Here is a 13,041-nt window from a genome sequence, read left to right on the forward strand (position 1 = left end):
ACCATTCTATAGTTCAATCCATCCAGTCTATCATTCTATTGTTCTGTCTATCATTCCATCCATATAAATCATTTTATTGTTCCATCCATCATCTATGGTTTTCTCATTCTGTCTTTTTCCATCCATCCATCCATCCATCCATCCATCCATCCATCCATCCATCCATCCATCCATCCATCCATCCATCCATCCATCCATCCATCCATCCATCCATCCATCCATCCAATTTATCATTATATTGTTCTATACATCATTCCATCCATCCATTTATCCATCCATCCATCCAACCATCCATCCATCCATCCATCCATCCACCCACTCACCCATCCACCCACCCATCCATCCATCCATCCATCTAATCTATCATTCTATTGTTCTGTCTCTCATTCCATCCATCCATCCATCCAATCTATCATTCTATTGTTTTATAGATTATTCCATCCATCCATCCATCCATCCAATTTATCATTATATTGTTCTATACATCATTCCATCCATCCATCCAGCCAAACATCCATCCATCCATCCATCTAATCTATCATTCTATTGTTCTGTCTCTCATTCCATCCATCCATCTATCCATCCATCCATCCATCCAATCTATCATTCTATTGTTTTATAGATTATTCCATCCATCCATCCAATCATTCTATTGTTCCACCCATCATCTATCCTTTTCTCATTCTGTCTTCTTTCATCCATCCATCCATCCATCCATCCACCCATCCAATCTATCATTCTATTGTTTTATAGATTATTCCATCCATCCATCCATCCATCCAATTATTCTATTGTTCCATCCATCATCTATCCTTTTCTCATTCTGTCTTCTTTCATCCATCCATCCATCCATCCATCCATCCATCCAATCTATTGTTCTATATATTATTCCATCCATCCATCCATCCATCCATCCAATCTTGCATTCTATTCTATCATTCCATCCATACATCCAATCATTCTATTGTTCCATCCACCATTCATCATTCTCTTATTCTGTCTGTCATTCCATCCATCCATCCATCCATCCATCTCGCCATCCAATCATTCTAGGGTTCCATCCATCATCTATGATTTTCTCACTTTGTCTTCTTACATCCATCCATCCATCCATCCAATCTTTCATTCTGTTGTTCTATATATCATTCCATCTATCCATCCAATCAATCTATTATTCCATCCATCCATTGTTCTCTTGTTCTGTCTATCCATTCATCGATTCAATCTATCATTCTATTGTTCTATCATTCTATCCATTCATCCAATCATTCTATAATTCCATAAATCCATCCATTGTTCTCTTATTCTGTCTATAGTTTCATCCATCCATCCATCCATCCATCCATCCATCCATTCATCCATCCAATCTTTCATTCTATTGTTCTATCATTCCATCCATCCTTCTATCCATCCAATCTATCATTCTCTCTTTCTATCTATCATTCAATACATCCATATATCCACTCTATCATTCAGTTGTTCATTCTATTGCTCTACCATTCCATGCATCCAATCTATCATTATATTGTTCTATCATTCTATCCATCCATCAGTCCAGTATATTGTTCTATTTATCGTTCTATCCATCCATCTATCCACACTATCATTCAGTAATTCTATCTATCGTTTTATCCATCCGCCGACGTATCCATCCATCCATTCATCGTTTTATCTATCATTCCTTCATATCTATCTATTAACAGAGTGACATGAAAAATAATCTTGATTGAAGGTATAAAGTACTGAAATGGTGTTAATGTATTTACATTTTTGTTATCAGTAAGAAGTCCTAATATTGAGATACAGTTTCATGTCAATCTTAAAACAAAAACTGTTAATGTTTACATACAAATAAAATATATAAACAAATATATGTTTCTGCTTTCTTACAGGAAGAACCTGGCTTCTGTGCTTGACAGCATTAATTATCCTAACAGGTAATATATATACACACACTTACAGTCAAATGTATGGTAACCCTTGATTAAATGATCAACGATTTCCATTTCCATTAAAGCTGATACGAAATGGAGTAAGAGTATTATTTTGCTAATTTCTTACATTTTTAGTGGCACTTTAAATGAGTTTTTTTTCTGTGATACTATTATGAAAGGACAGCTTCATTTTTTTGCTCATATCGTCTCTTATTCCCCCATATAGCTATTTGTGGACAGTGCTTCAGCTGTGGCTGGACGAGTACAGTGAGGATTTCAGGGATTCTCCTATGCACTCTTCACTGCGTCTCATGTGTTTACAGCTAAGAGGTCACCCGCCTCTCTTCCCGCTCGCTAAACAATATGAAGCTCTCCTTAAGAGATTCCAGACTGAAGGTCATTACTGGATTAATTTATTTGAATTATTGCTTTTATATTGAGATGCACGTTTACGTTTAAAAGGGATAGTTTGCATATAAATCTATCTATCTATCTATCTATCTATCTATCTATCTATCTATCTATCTATCTATCTATCTATCTATCTATCTATCTATCTATCTCTCTCTCTCTCTCTCTCTCTCTCTCTCTCTCTCTCTCTCTCTCTCTCTCTCTCTCTCTCTCTCTCTCTCTCTCTCTCTCTCTCTCTCTCTCTCTCTCTCTCTCTCTCTCTCTCTCTCTCTCTCTCTCTCTGTCTCTGTCTGTCTGTCTGTCATTTTATGTATTGTCCTATCCATCCAATTTATTATTTAATTTTTTTGTTTGTTGGTCCATCCATCCATCCATCCATCCAATCTATCATTCTATCATTCTTTCTCTCGTTTTATTCCATTGTTTTCAACATCTTCATTTTCTCTCCATTCACCTCTTTTCCATTCATCCATCCATACATCCATTCTCTCCATCTATCACCCATCAATCCATTGATCCATCTGCCCTCCATTGTTTTCATCATCTTTATTTTCTCTCCATTCATTATTTTCCTCTCCATCCATCCCTCCATCCATCCATCCATCCACCCTTCCAGTCTATCATTTTGCCATTGTATCTATTGTTCCATCCATCCCTCCATCCATCCATCCATCCATCCATCCATCCATCCATCCATCCATCCATCCAATCTATCTATCTATCTATCATTCTATCATTCTTTCTCTCGTTCTATTCCATTGTTTTCATCCTCTTCATTTTCTCTCCATTCACCTCTTTTCCATTCATCCATCCATACATCCATTCTCTCCATCTTTCATCCATCAATCCATTGACCCATCTGCCCTCCATTGTTTTCATCATCTTTATTTTCTCTCCATTCATTATTTTCCTCTCCATCCATCCATCCCTCCATCCATCCATCCTTCCACCCTTCCAGTCTATCATTTTGCCATTGTATCTATTGTTCCATCCATCCATCCATCCATCCATCCATCCATCCATCCATCCAATCTATCTATCATTCTATCATTCTTTCTCTCGTTCTATTCCATTGTTTTCATCCTCTTCATTTTCTCTCCATTCACCTCTTTTCCATTCATCCATCCATACATCCATTCTCTCCATCTATCATCCATCAATCCATTGATCCATCTGCCCTCCATTGTTTTCATCATCTTTATTTTCTCTCCATTCATTATTTTCCATCCATCCCTCCATCCATCCATCCTTTCAGTCTAGCATTTTGCCAATGTATCTATCGTTCCATCCATCCATCTATCATCCCTCCATCCATCCATCCATCCATCCATCCAGTCTATCATTTTGTCATTGTCTCTATCTTTCCATCCTTCCATTCACTCTATCATTCTATATCTATTTATCTATCTTATACATGTACAAATATGTAATCTATCAGCTGTAAAATATGTTGTTTGTAGGATTATATCATGTACTCTAAATGATCACTTTTTAATCAATTTGCATGTCATTTTAATTTTTTATTAATAGTAAAAGAAATGTGTATTGATGTATCTCTGACTGTCTTCTGTCTTTTGTATATCCAGATGTTGTAGCAGCTGTTTCAGCCGATCTTACAGAAGAATCCAACTTGAATATGGAGATGAGAAGCTTTGAGTTTGACAACATGGAGGATTTCCTGGATTTTTCCATCCTGGGTGTTGCTGAACAGCTCACACGAATAGATGTTGTGAGCCTGAGTTTTATTGCTTGCTTCTGATTGGCTCTTTATGGTCATGCAGACTAATAATCTGCAACACTGCTTCATCTGATGTTGTAGGATTTATTCATGAAGGTGGTCCCTTTCCAGTGTCTGGGCTGTGTGTGGTCCCAACGAGACAAGAATGAGAACCTTTCGCCCACTCTCTGGGCCACCATCACACAGTTCAATGCGGTCACCAATCGGGTCATCACGTCTCTGCTTCATTCCCCATCCTCCACCGCCTCACAGAGAGCCAGAGTTATAGAAAAATGGGTTCGAGTCGCTCAGGTAAACACTTCAGCTCATGGAATTCCTGGATTATCTATATATAATACAGTGCTTCCCACACATAGGCTTTACTTGAACGGGCTGCCCAAGTATATTAACGGCTGCCCAAGTATTTATTTATATTATTATCATCCTTTTACACTTTTTTGTATCCATTCAATGTAAACAAACATCCACGAGCGATTAAGTAGTGGAAAATCGTCTCTCCTTTACCCGTTTCATAATGCTTGTTCTGTGTGCGCGAGACCCGTCAACACCACAGACAGTCACGTGTTCTGCAGACCCACAGAGCCCTGCACCTTTTTGCATCCCGCCGGGGTTTCTAAATCTACTAAAATGTCCGAGATTTGGTTTTGCTTACGTTTTCTAAGCTGTCGTAAATTTCATGCGCATAGCCGTAAGAGCGAGAGAGACATTAAATTATTCATTATTTAATCTAAACGACTCTTTACTAAAAAGCTTTACTTTTCTGAAAGTAAAAACAACTTCACTAAATACTCTGAGAGGACGAAATTATCTAAATTGGTTACAGAATATTTCTACGCCTTTAGAAATGGGTAATCAACTCATTTGCCTTATTTAAATAATCTACACATTTTATTATTGTAAATATTATAATTTCGGTAATTTAGTTCTCATTTGCTGTATATTTTATTAATTTGATGGTAATATATTATATATTTTATACATCTAAAATGCTTTGGCAATACTGTACAAAATGTCATGCCAATAAAGCAAGCTGACCTTGATTGAGAGACAGAGAGGAGAAGATTTGACCTGTCAGTAGGTGCACACGACTCCGAAATAGCATAAAAGTAGGTGAAATTTCTTTTTTTTTACTTTAACCCATTGAAAAGGAAAGGTTTAAAACAGATCCCTAATAAATAAAAATAGTGTTAAATATCAAATTATGTTTTGTTTGTCGTGTATAGTGAACTATTTATGTGATGTGGGTAAAAAGTGTGTTTCAATCGGGCTACCACCGCAAGTATATTTCAAACCTGTGTGAAGCACTGTAATGTTTTTCAGACTTTAAAAATTGGGGGATTTTATACACAGTTGGGGGCAAAATTAATCGCCCTCCTGTGATTTTTATTTTTAAATTTAAAATTGTATTAATTTTTTCAAATATTTCTCAAGTGATATTTAATTGAGAAGACAGCTTAATTTTTCCAATAGTATTTTTTCTTCTAGAGAAAGTTTTATTTGTTTTATTTTGGCTAGAATAAAAGCAGTTTTTAAAATCATTTTAAGGTCAATATTATTGGCCCCTTTAAGCTATAATTTTTTATTGGCTACAGAACAAACCATCATTATGCAATGATTTGCCTAATTACCTTAACTTGATTGACTGCCACATTTTCCATGTTTTTAGTTTTTTTTTACATCGTTTGATGTGTTCTAGCCATTGTTTTGGTTAGGCTATTTTTAATTGCTATTTTATTTCCAATAATCAACCAGCAGTCATGTGCAGTCACCAGGCTGTATAGCAGGGGTGTCCAAACTCGGTCCTGGAGGGCCAGTGTCCTGCATGTTTTAGTTACAACCCCAATTAAACACACCTGAACCAGCTAATCAAGCTCTTTCTAGGTATACTAGAAACTTCCAGGCAGGTGTGTTGAAGCAAGTTGGAGCTAAACTATGCAGGACACCGACCCTCCAGGACCCAGTTTGGACACCCCTGCTGTGTAGTATGGGTTAAAATACTGTTTTATGTCTGCTCAGTGCTCAAATAGTGCCTCCATGATTTTGGCTGGTAAATTTGTGATTATTGCCACCTAAAATGACTTATTTTGTGATTTTCTCAAAATTTGTGGCAACATCGAGCACCGGAAATAGTGTTATCTAAAATAAAACAATGCAGATGGTGCAGAAGAAATTTGGACAGTGTCCCAACAGGCCAAAATCCTCAGGAAAAAAATATAGCAAACTCCTTTTGAACTATTTGCTTAAATTTGCTTTCTAATTATTTAATTATTTGCTTATTTATTGTAATTATTAGCTTTTTAATTATTTGATAATTTTGCGGGGGCGTCACGGTGGCGCAGTGGGTAGCACGATTGCAGCAAGAAGGTCGCTGGTTCGAGTCCCGGCTGGGTCAGTTGGCATTTCTGTGTGGAGTTTGCATGTTCTCCCTGTGTTGGCTTGGGTTTCCTCTGGGTGCTCCGGTTTCCCCCACAAGTCCAAAGACATGCGCTATAGGTGAATTGGATGAGCTAAATTGGCTGTAGTGTATGTGTATGAATGCAAGAGTGTATGGGTGTTTCCCAGTGTTGTGTTGCGGCTAGAAGGGCATCCGCTGTGTAAAAAACATATGCTGGATAAGTTGGCAGGTCATTTCACTGTGGCGACCCCAGATTAATAAAGGGACTAAGCCAAAAAAAAAATGAATGAATGATAATTTAGCAAAATTCTGGAAGTTCTCCTCAACACAAAAGCTGCCTGTTTTTCAGTATAGCCCTTGGAAATTCAGGTTTGTAGGCAGTGGTAGTCAGAGAAAAGTCAGGAAATTTGGCTTAGAGTGAGATAATGTTTCTTAATTGTTTCAAATCACTCTTAAAGACTCCTTTCAAGACTGTTAACAAACTATTATTCTCCTCACACAGGCATGTAGAGAGCTGAAAAACTTTTCCTCTCTGAAGGCCATTTTATCTGCCCTTCAGTCCAACCCCGTCTATAGGCTAAGAAAGACCTGGGCTGCTGTGAGCAGGTACAGACATACCACACACATAAAAGTAACTTGTTACTGTTGTTTACTGTTTTTTTTAGATGTTAGTATGAATATGCATGTCTTAAGTATATCCATAAGCTAGTGTGCTCCAAACAGTGACAAAATTAGCATTTAGATGTCTTCACATTGAACAAAAGTGCACATTTCAACATTTTCAGTTAATGCAACCTCGTACATAAATTCAACAGTTCTATAGAAACATAATAATATATATTTTGCAGAATAATTATATTTTCTTACCTAAAAAGCATTTATTGATTATCAAGACAGTTGCATGTTCATTAAAAAAACTAATTGAGAAATTAGTAAAGACAATATAAGGAGTAATTGTAAATATATATAAATATATTTTCTTTTTCATATATTTTGCATATCAAATTAAATTGCATAAGAATGTATAAAATTGTAAATGTATGCCAACATATGTCATGTAAGAAATATGGTGTCATTTATTTGAAACTGTTAGTGTTTTGAGACCTTTAAAATGTAAAAAAAAAATGTTAAAAATCTTAAAAAAGTTGTTTATTTGTAAAGCAAATTTAAAGGATTAAGAGTTTGATTTGCTTTGAGATTTATGTGAATTGTTAGTATCTAGTATCAAGTAATTAGATTACTTTTTGCGTAAGTTACTTTTCAAGTTACAAAGTAATTAGAAAAGTAATTTAAATACAAGTCTTGTGACTTCAGCGGTTCAACTGTAAATATACCAAGCTTCAAGAACACTTTTGTGTGCTAAAAAACTTTAAATATGACACATGCATCTATAATACATCTATAATTATGTTAGTAACTTACCCCACACTGAATTCAGACAACAAAACTTACTAGTTAAGACAACAGTGGCCATACTTTGATTGCTACTGCAGTTTCAAACAGACAATTTTGTTGTCTATTTAGTTATAGTCTATATCAACCATGTTCCTGGAGGACCATCAGCTCTGCACATTTTTCATAGCTGAGTCCGAAATCGCATACTTTCATACTACATAGTACGCTTAAAACAGTATGCGAGCTGAGTTGTATGTCTGAATTCATAGAATTCGAAAAACAGAATGCGAGAAGTAAACGGATGACCTACTACTTCTGGCGAGTGCGCATCAAATGGACGCTACGCTGGTCTATATGAGCAAGTACTTAGAAAACACTGTGCGCTTTTGGTGAAAAACACTGCAGTCAAACCATATTTGAATGTAAATTTCTGATTTGGTGTTTCCAGAGAGGCCGTGTCTGTCTTTGAGAACCTGTGTGAAACATTTCCAGATGAGAACTCTGTTGTGACCAACCGAGAAATCTTTATGGAAGTAAGTCACACTGTGTAGACCTATCATTGATAAGTTGGTATTTGTTATATACTACATAAAACATAGTGCTTCTATAGACAACAACAGAAAAAAACACTCAGCTTGGGAAAAAGGCTTCAATGGACATGCCCCCTTATATTGTCTATTATTTTTTATTGTTAGGTAATTTTTTTGATGAAATGCTTTCAGTACATATACAGTTGAAGTCAAAATTATTAGCCCCCCTGCTTATCTTTTCCCCAATTTCTGTTTAACGGAGAGACAATTTCTTCAACACATTTCTAAACATAATAGTTTTAATAACTCATTTCTAATAACTGATTTATTTTATCTTTGCCATGATGACAGTAAATAATATTTGACTAGATATTTTTCAAGACACTTCTATACAGCTTAAAGTGACATTTAAAGGCTTAGCTAGGTTAACTAAGCAGGTTAGGGTAATTAGGCAAGTTATTGTATAACGATGGTTTGTTCTGTAGACTATTGAAAAAATATATAGCTTAAAGGGGCTAATAAATTTGACCTTAAAATGGTTCATAAAAAATAAAAACTGTTTTTATTCTAGCCGAAATAAAACAAATAAGACTTTCTCCAGAAGAAAAAATACTATCAGACATACTGTGAAAATTTCTTTGCTCTGTTAAACATCATTTAGGAAATATTTGAAAAAAATAAACAAAGAAAAACAAAGGGTGCTAATAATTCTGACTTCAATTGTGTATATATATGTATATATATATATATATATATATATATATATATATATATATATATATATATATATATATATATATATATATATATTATTTACAGTTTAGTAGTTTTATTATATACATTTGTTATTTTATCAGTGTTTTATTTACCTTGTAGCTTCAGTTTCAGTCATTATAATATTATTTTTATTTTTATTTTATTTTAGTTTATATAATTAGCTTATATCATTTCATTTGTTTCACTGATCTTTATGTCTATTGTCGGTCAGTGGTTTGTTTATTGTGTTGGCCGAGAGAGCTCAAACACACTGCAAGTAAAAACAAACAAACATGCAAATAGAGTAAAATCAAAACAAATTAAGAAAACATCAGTTTGACGTCACACACGCGAACACAAATTCTCTAAACACATGGAAATAGAGCAATGCTGAGTGGCTCAGTGGTTAGCACTGCCGCCTCACAGCAAGAAGGTAATTGGTTCGAGTCCCAGCTGGGTCAGTTGGTGTTTCTGTGTGGAGTTTGCATGTTCTCCTCGTGTTGGCATGGGTTTCCTCCGGGTGCTCCGGTTACCCCCCAGTCCAAAGACATGCGGTATAGGTGAATTGAATAAATTAAATTGGCCGTAGTGTATGAGTGTGTGGATGTTTCCCAGTACTGGGTTGCAGCTGGAAGGGCATCCGCTGTGTAAAACATATGCTGGATAAGTTGGTGGTTCATTCCGCTGTAGCAACCCCTGATGAAGAAAGGGACTAAGCCGAAGGAAAATGAATGAATCTTACGGTTCCCTACTGTTTGTCTGGTTTGCCACATTTCTGCTGTGGCCTGCACTATTTTTATAATGCTTCTGTATTTGCATGTGATTTATGCACACGTGTCGCCAACACTTTTTTTTTCATGTGTGTTTTTTTTACCTGCAGCAACTTTGAGCTATCTCAGCCACCATATTTTTAATATACCAATACACTTGTTATTCATTTTATATGTAAATGTTACATAAATATGTTCTGCATGCTGAAAAATCTGTCAGTGTTGAGGTCTTTTTTAAAACCCTGTAAACACGATAATTCAATGTGCCTTGAATAGACTTGGTCTTGGTGTCTTTTATTTTGACGTCAGTCCAGGCGACATGTGAATTTAATTCAGTGCTCTTTTGTCAATTCACATAGAACACATTTAATCACATCTTTGGCTCCTTTATTATATTCTAGGCTGAGAGACAAGAGTTGTTTGTCTAACACATGTAATTACATATTATATATTATATATTGATATATATGGGCAACATGGTGGCGCAATGGGTAGCACAAAGGTTGCTAGTTCGAGTGCCGGCTTGGTTAGTTGGCATTTCTGTGTGGAGTTTGCATGTTCTCCCTGTCTTCGCTTGGCTTTCCTCCGGGTGCTCTGGTTTGCCCCACAGTCCAAAGACATGCATGATAGGTGAATTGGGTAAGCTAAATTGTTTGTAGTGTGTTTGTGTATGTCCTGGTCTTTCAGGTTGGGGGTTGATACTTTGATATAAATGGCCCTGGGAGTAAGTAAGTAGGTAAGTATATTGATATATAAAAAATACGATGGCTGAAACTTGCTGCAAGTAAAAAAAAACTGTTTCAGTTTGACATGCAAATACAGAAACATGATAAAATAGCACAGGCCACAGCAGAAATGTGTTGGGGAAAACCAAAAAGTGACAAACCAGACAAACAGCAAGGAACCGTGAGATCAGTACGTTAAAATAAAGGGAAAAAAAAGTATTTCTGCACTTTCATGTTTATTTCTATAGCGCTTCCCTACTGAAAAAAACAGCTTAAACCAGCCTAAGCTGGTTGGCTGGTTTTAGCTGGTTGACCAGGCTGGTTTTAGATGGGTTTTGGCCACTTCCAGGGTGATTACCAGCCATTTCCAGCCTGGTCTTAGCAGGTCAGGCTGGGAGATGACCAGCTAAAAACAGCTTGACCAGCCTAGCCAGGCTGGGAGCCCAGCCAAAACCATTTATGTCCAGCTTAAACCAGGCTGGTCAAGCTGGTTTTAGCTGGATTTAGCTGGTCATTTTCCAGCCTGACCAGCTAAGACCAGGCTGGAAATGGCCAAAACCCCTTTAAAACCAGGCTGGTCAACCAGCTAAAACCAGCCAACCAGCCTAGGCTGGTTTAAGCTGGATTTTTCAGCAGGGTTTTACTGTGTCAAAGCAGCGTAACATTGAAGTTCTAGTGAATTGAAACTGTGTCAGTCCTGTTTTCAGAGTTGAAGTTCAGTTTAATTTAGTTCAGTTCAGTGTGGTTGAATTTTCGCTGCTGAAAGTCCAAACAATGAAGAACAAATCTATCAATGCGCAACTCCACAAGTCCCAAACCAAGCAAGCCAGTGGCGAGAAACAAACTTCACCAATTGACAAAGTGAAGCAAAAAAACCTCACACTACTATTGTTACAGCATCTGTGTGTGATTCAGTATATGACTCTGTGTGTTTAAAATTATGGTTAATACCAGAGTGTTACATCCTAGCTTAACTACATGTTGTTTTTTTCACATGCTGCATTTAAGGATGGGAGTCAAGCTGACGAAGACAGCAGCACTGCCACAAAACCCTCCAAGAGATGCCCTTTAACAAAACAGATGGTAAAGCTGTTGTCTTTATTTGTCAATGTTTTACAGTGACACTGTTCAGATGTTGATTTGGTGTGTGATTTCTTACAGAGCACAGCTGGAGGGATGGTTCCATACCTGGGAACGTACCTTACTGTATTAACCATGCTGGACACTGCCCTACCAGACACTATAGAGGTCAGCTTGTTTGTTCACCCAAAAACGACAATTCTGTTATTAATTAATTCCCGTATGCCATTCTAAACTCCTTTGTTCGTCTTTGGAATACCAATAAAGATATTTTAGATGAAATCAGAGAGCTCCCTCATCCTCTAAAAACAGCAAAGGTTCAGAAAAGGAACCAGTAGACTGATTTCACATGGCCACCATTTTAAAAATGAAATCGAGGCTACAGTGGGAAGAAATTCAGATGTATCACCCAGAGTCACATTGGAACATTGTGTACCTGGCTGTATATCTTATCAGCGAAGAGAAAGTGACACAAATTTGTACTTTTCCCTGCCTTCTGAGTGAACCGAAGGTCTGTTCGGAATTGAAAGTGAAATTAAAAAGGGATATCAGACCTCATTTTTGGCTGAAGACATCCTCATTCACCTCCATTGATTTTTAAATGTTAAAATAGCTCGTTATGCTGCTTGATGTTGCAATCTGATATTTTAAGTAGTTTAACTGTTTTCTGCCCTTTATTATTCTTAGTAATTTCTCCCATAGGAAACTAAATCGGAAGTTCTAAAACAAGTGCAAAAACAAGCGCACCTCTACATTGCCAAATAAGATCAATAGAGACACTTGAAACACCCATATCCACCACATAACAAAAGACTAACCGTAAGCGAGCAACGCCACTGATGGAGCGCCAACGGATCTACAATTCAGTTCGGCAACGATTGACGTCATCCATTTAAAGTGAATGGGAAGCATTGACGCTGACACCCCGTGTGAATAGGACGTAATATCATACAGAACATCCTAGCATCTTCCTTATAGCAACTTGAAAATCAAATGTTTGAGGAATGTTTGAGTGACCATCTCACACTCACTCACTCACTCACTCACTCACTCACTTTTAGCTTTCCTGTTTTATCAGTGGTTTCCACAGTAGAATGAACCACCAATATACTTGGCAATATCTGGCAACCCTCAGTGCTGGGAAACACCCACACACTCTCTCATTCACTATCCAGAACAACTAAATGATATAACCTGGCACTGTTTTCTAGTTTCCTAGCTGGGGACTATTTTCAGGTACTGCATAATATCCATGCACCTGCTGCAGCTATGGTACTGCAGCAAAGTTCCTTGATTGTTATGCCAGA

General features: G+C 36.8%; 1 protein-coding gene across 1 annotated transcript in view; it reads left to right on the forward strand.

The window, feature by feature from the left end:
* The window catches only part of LOC130220898 (ral guanine nucleotide dissociation stimulator-like 1), a 41,519-nt gene that overhangs the window by 12,389 nt on the left and 16,089 nt on the right, over window positions 1-13,041 (forward strand). Inside the window, exons 3-10 of the mRNA XM_056453161.1 lie at window positions 1,893-1,937; window positions 2,161-2,330; window positions 3,932-4,074; window positions 4,165-4,374; window positions 6,981-7,084; window positions 8,322-8,406; window positions 11,663-11,737; window positions 11,816-11,902. Of these exons, the coding sequence (XP_056309136.1) occupies window positions 1,893-1,937; window positions 2,161-2,330; window positions 3,932-4,074; window positions 4,165-4,374; window positions 6,981-7,084; window positions 8,322-8,406; window positions 11,663-11,737; window positions 11,816-11,902 (919 nt within the window). The remainder of the gene's footprint in view (window positions 1-1,892; window positions 1,938-2,160; window positions 2,331-3,931; window positions 4,075-4,164; window positions 4,375-6,980; window positions 7,085-8,321; window positions 8,407-11,662; window positions 11,738-11,815; window positions 11,903-13,041) is intronic.

Source organism: Danio aesculapii, chromosome 3 (genome assembly GCF_903798145.1).
Source record: "Danio aesculapii chromosome 3, fDanAes4.1, whole genome shotgun sequence".
NCBI lineage: Eukaryota > Metazoa > Chordata > Actinopteri > Cypriniformes > Danionidae > Danio > Danio aesculapii.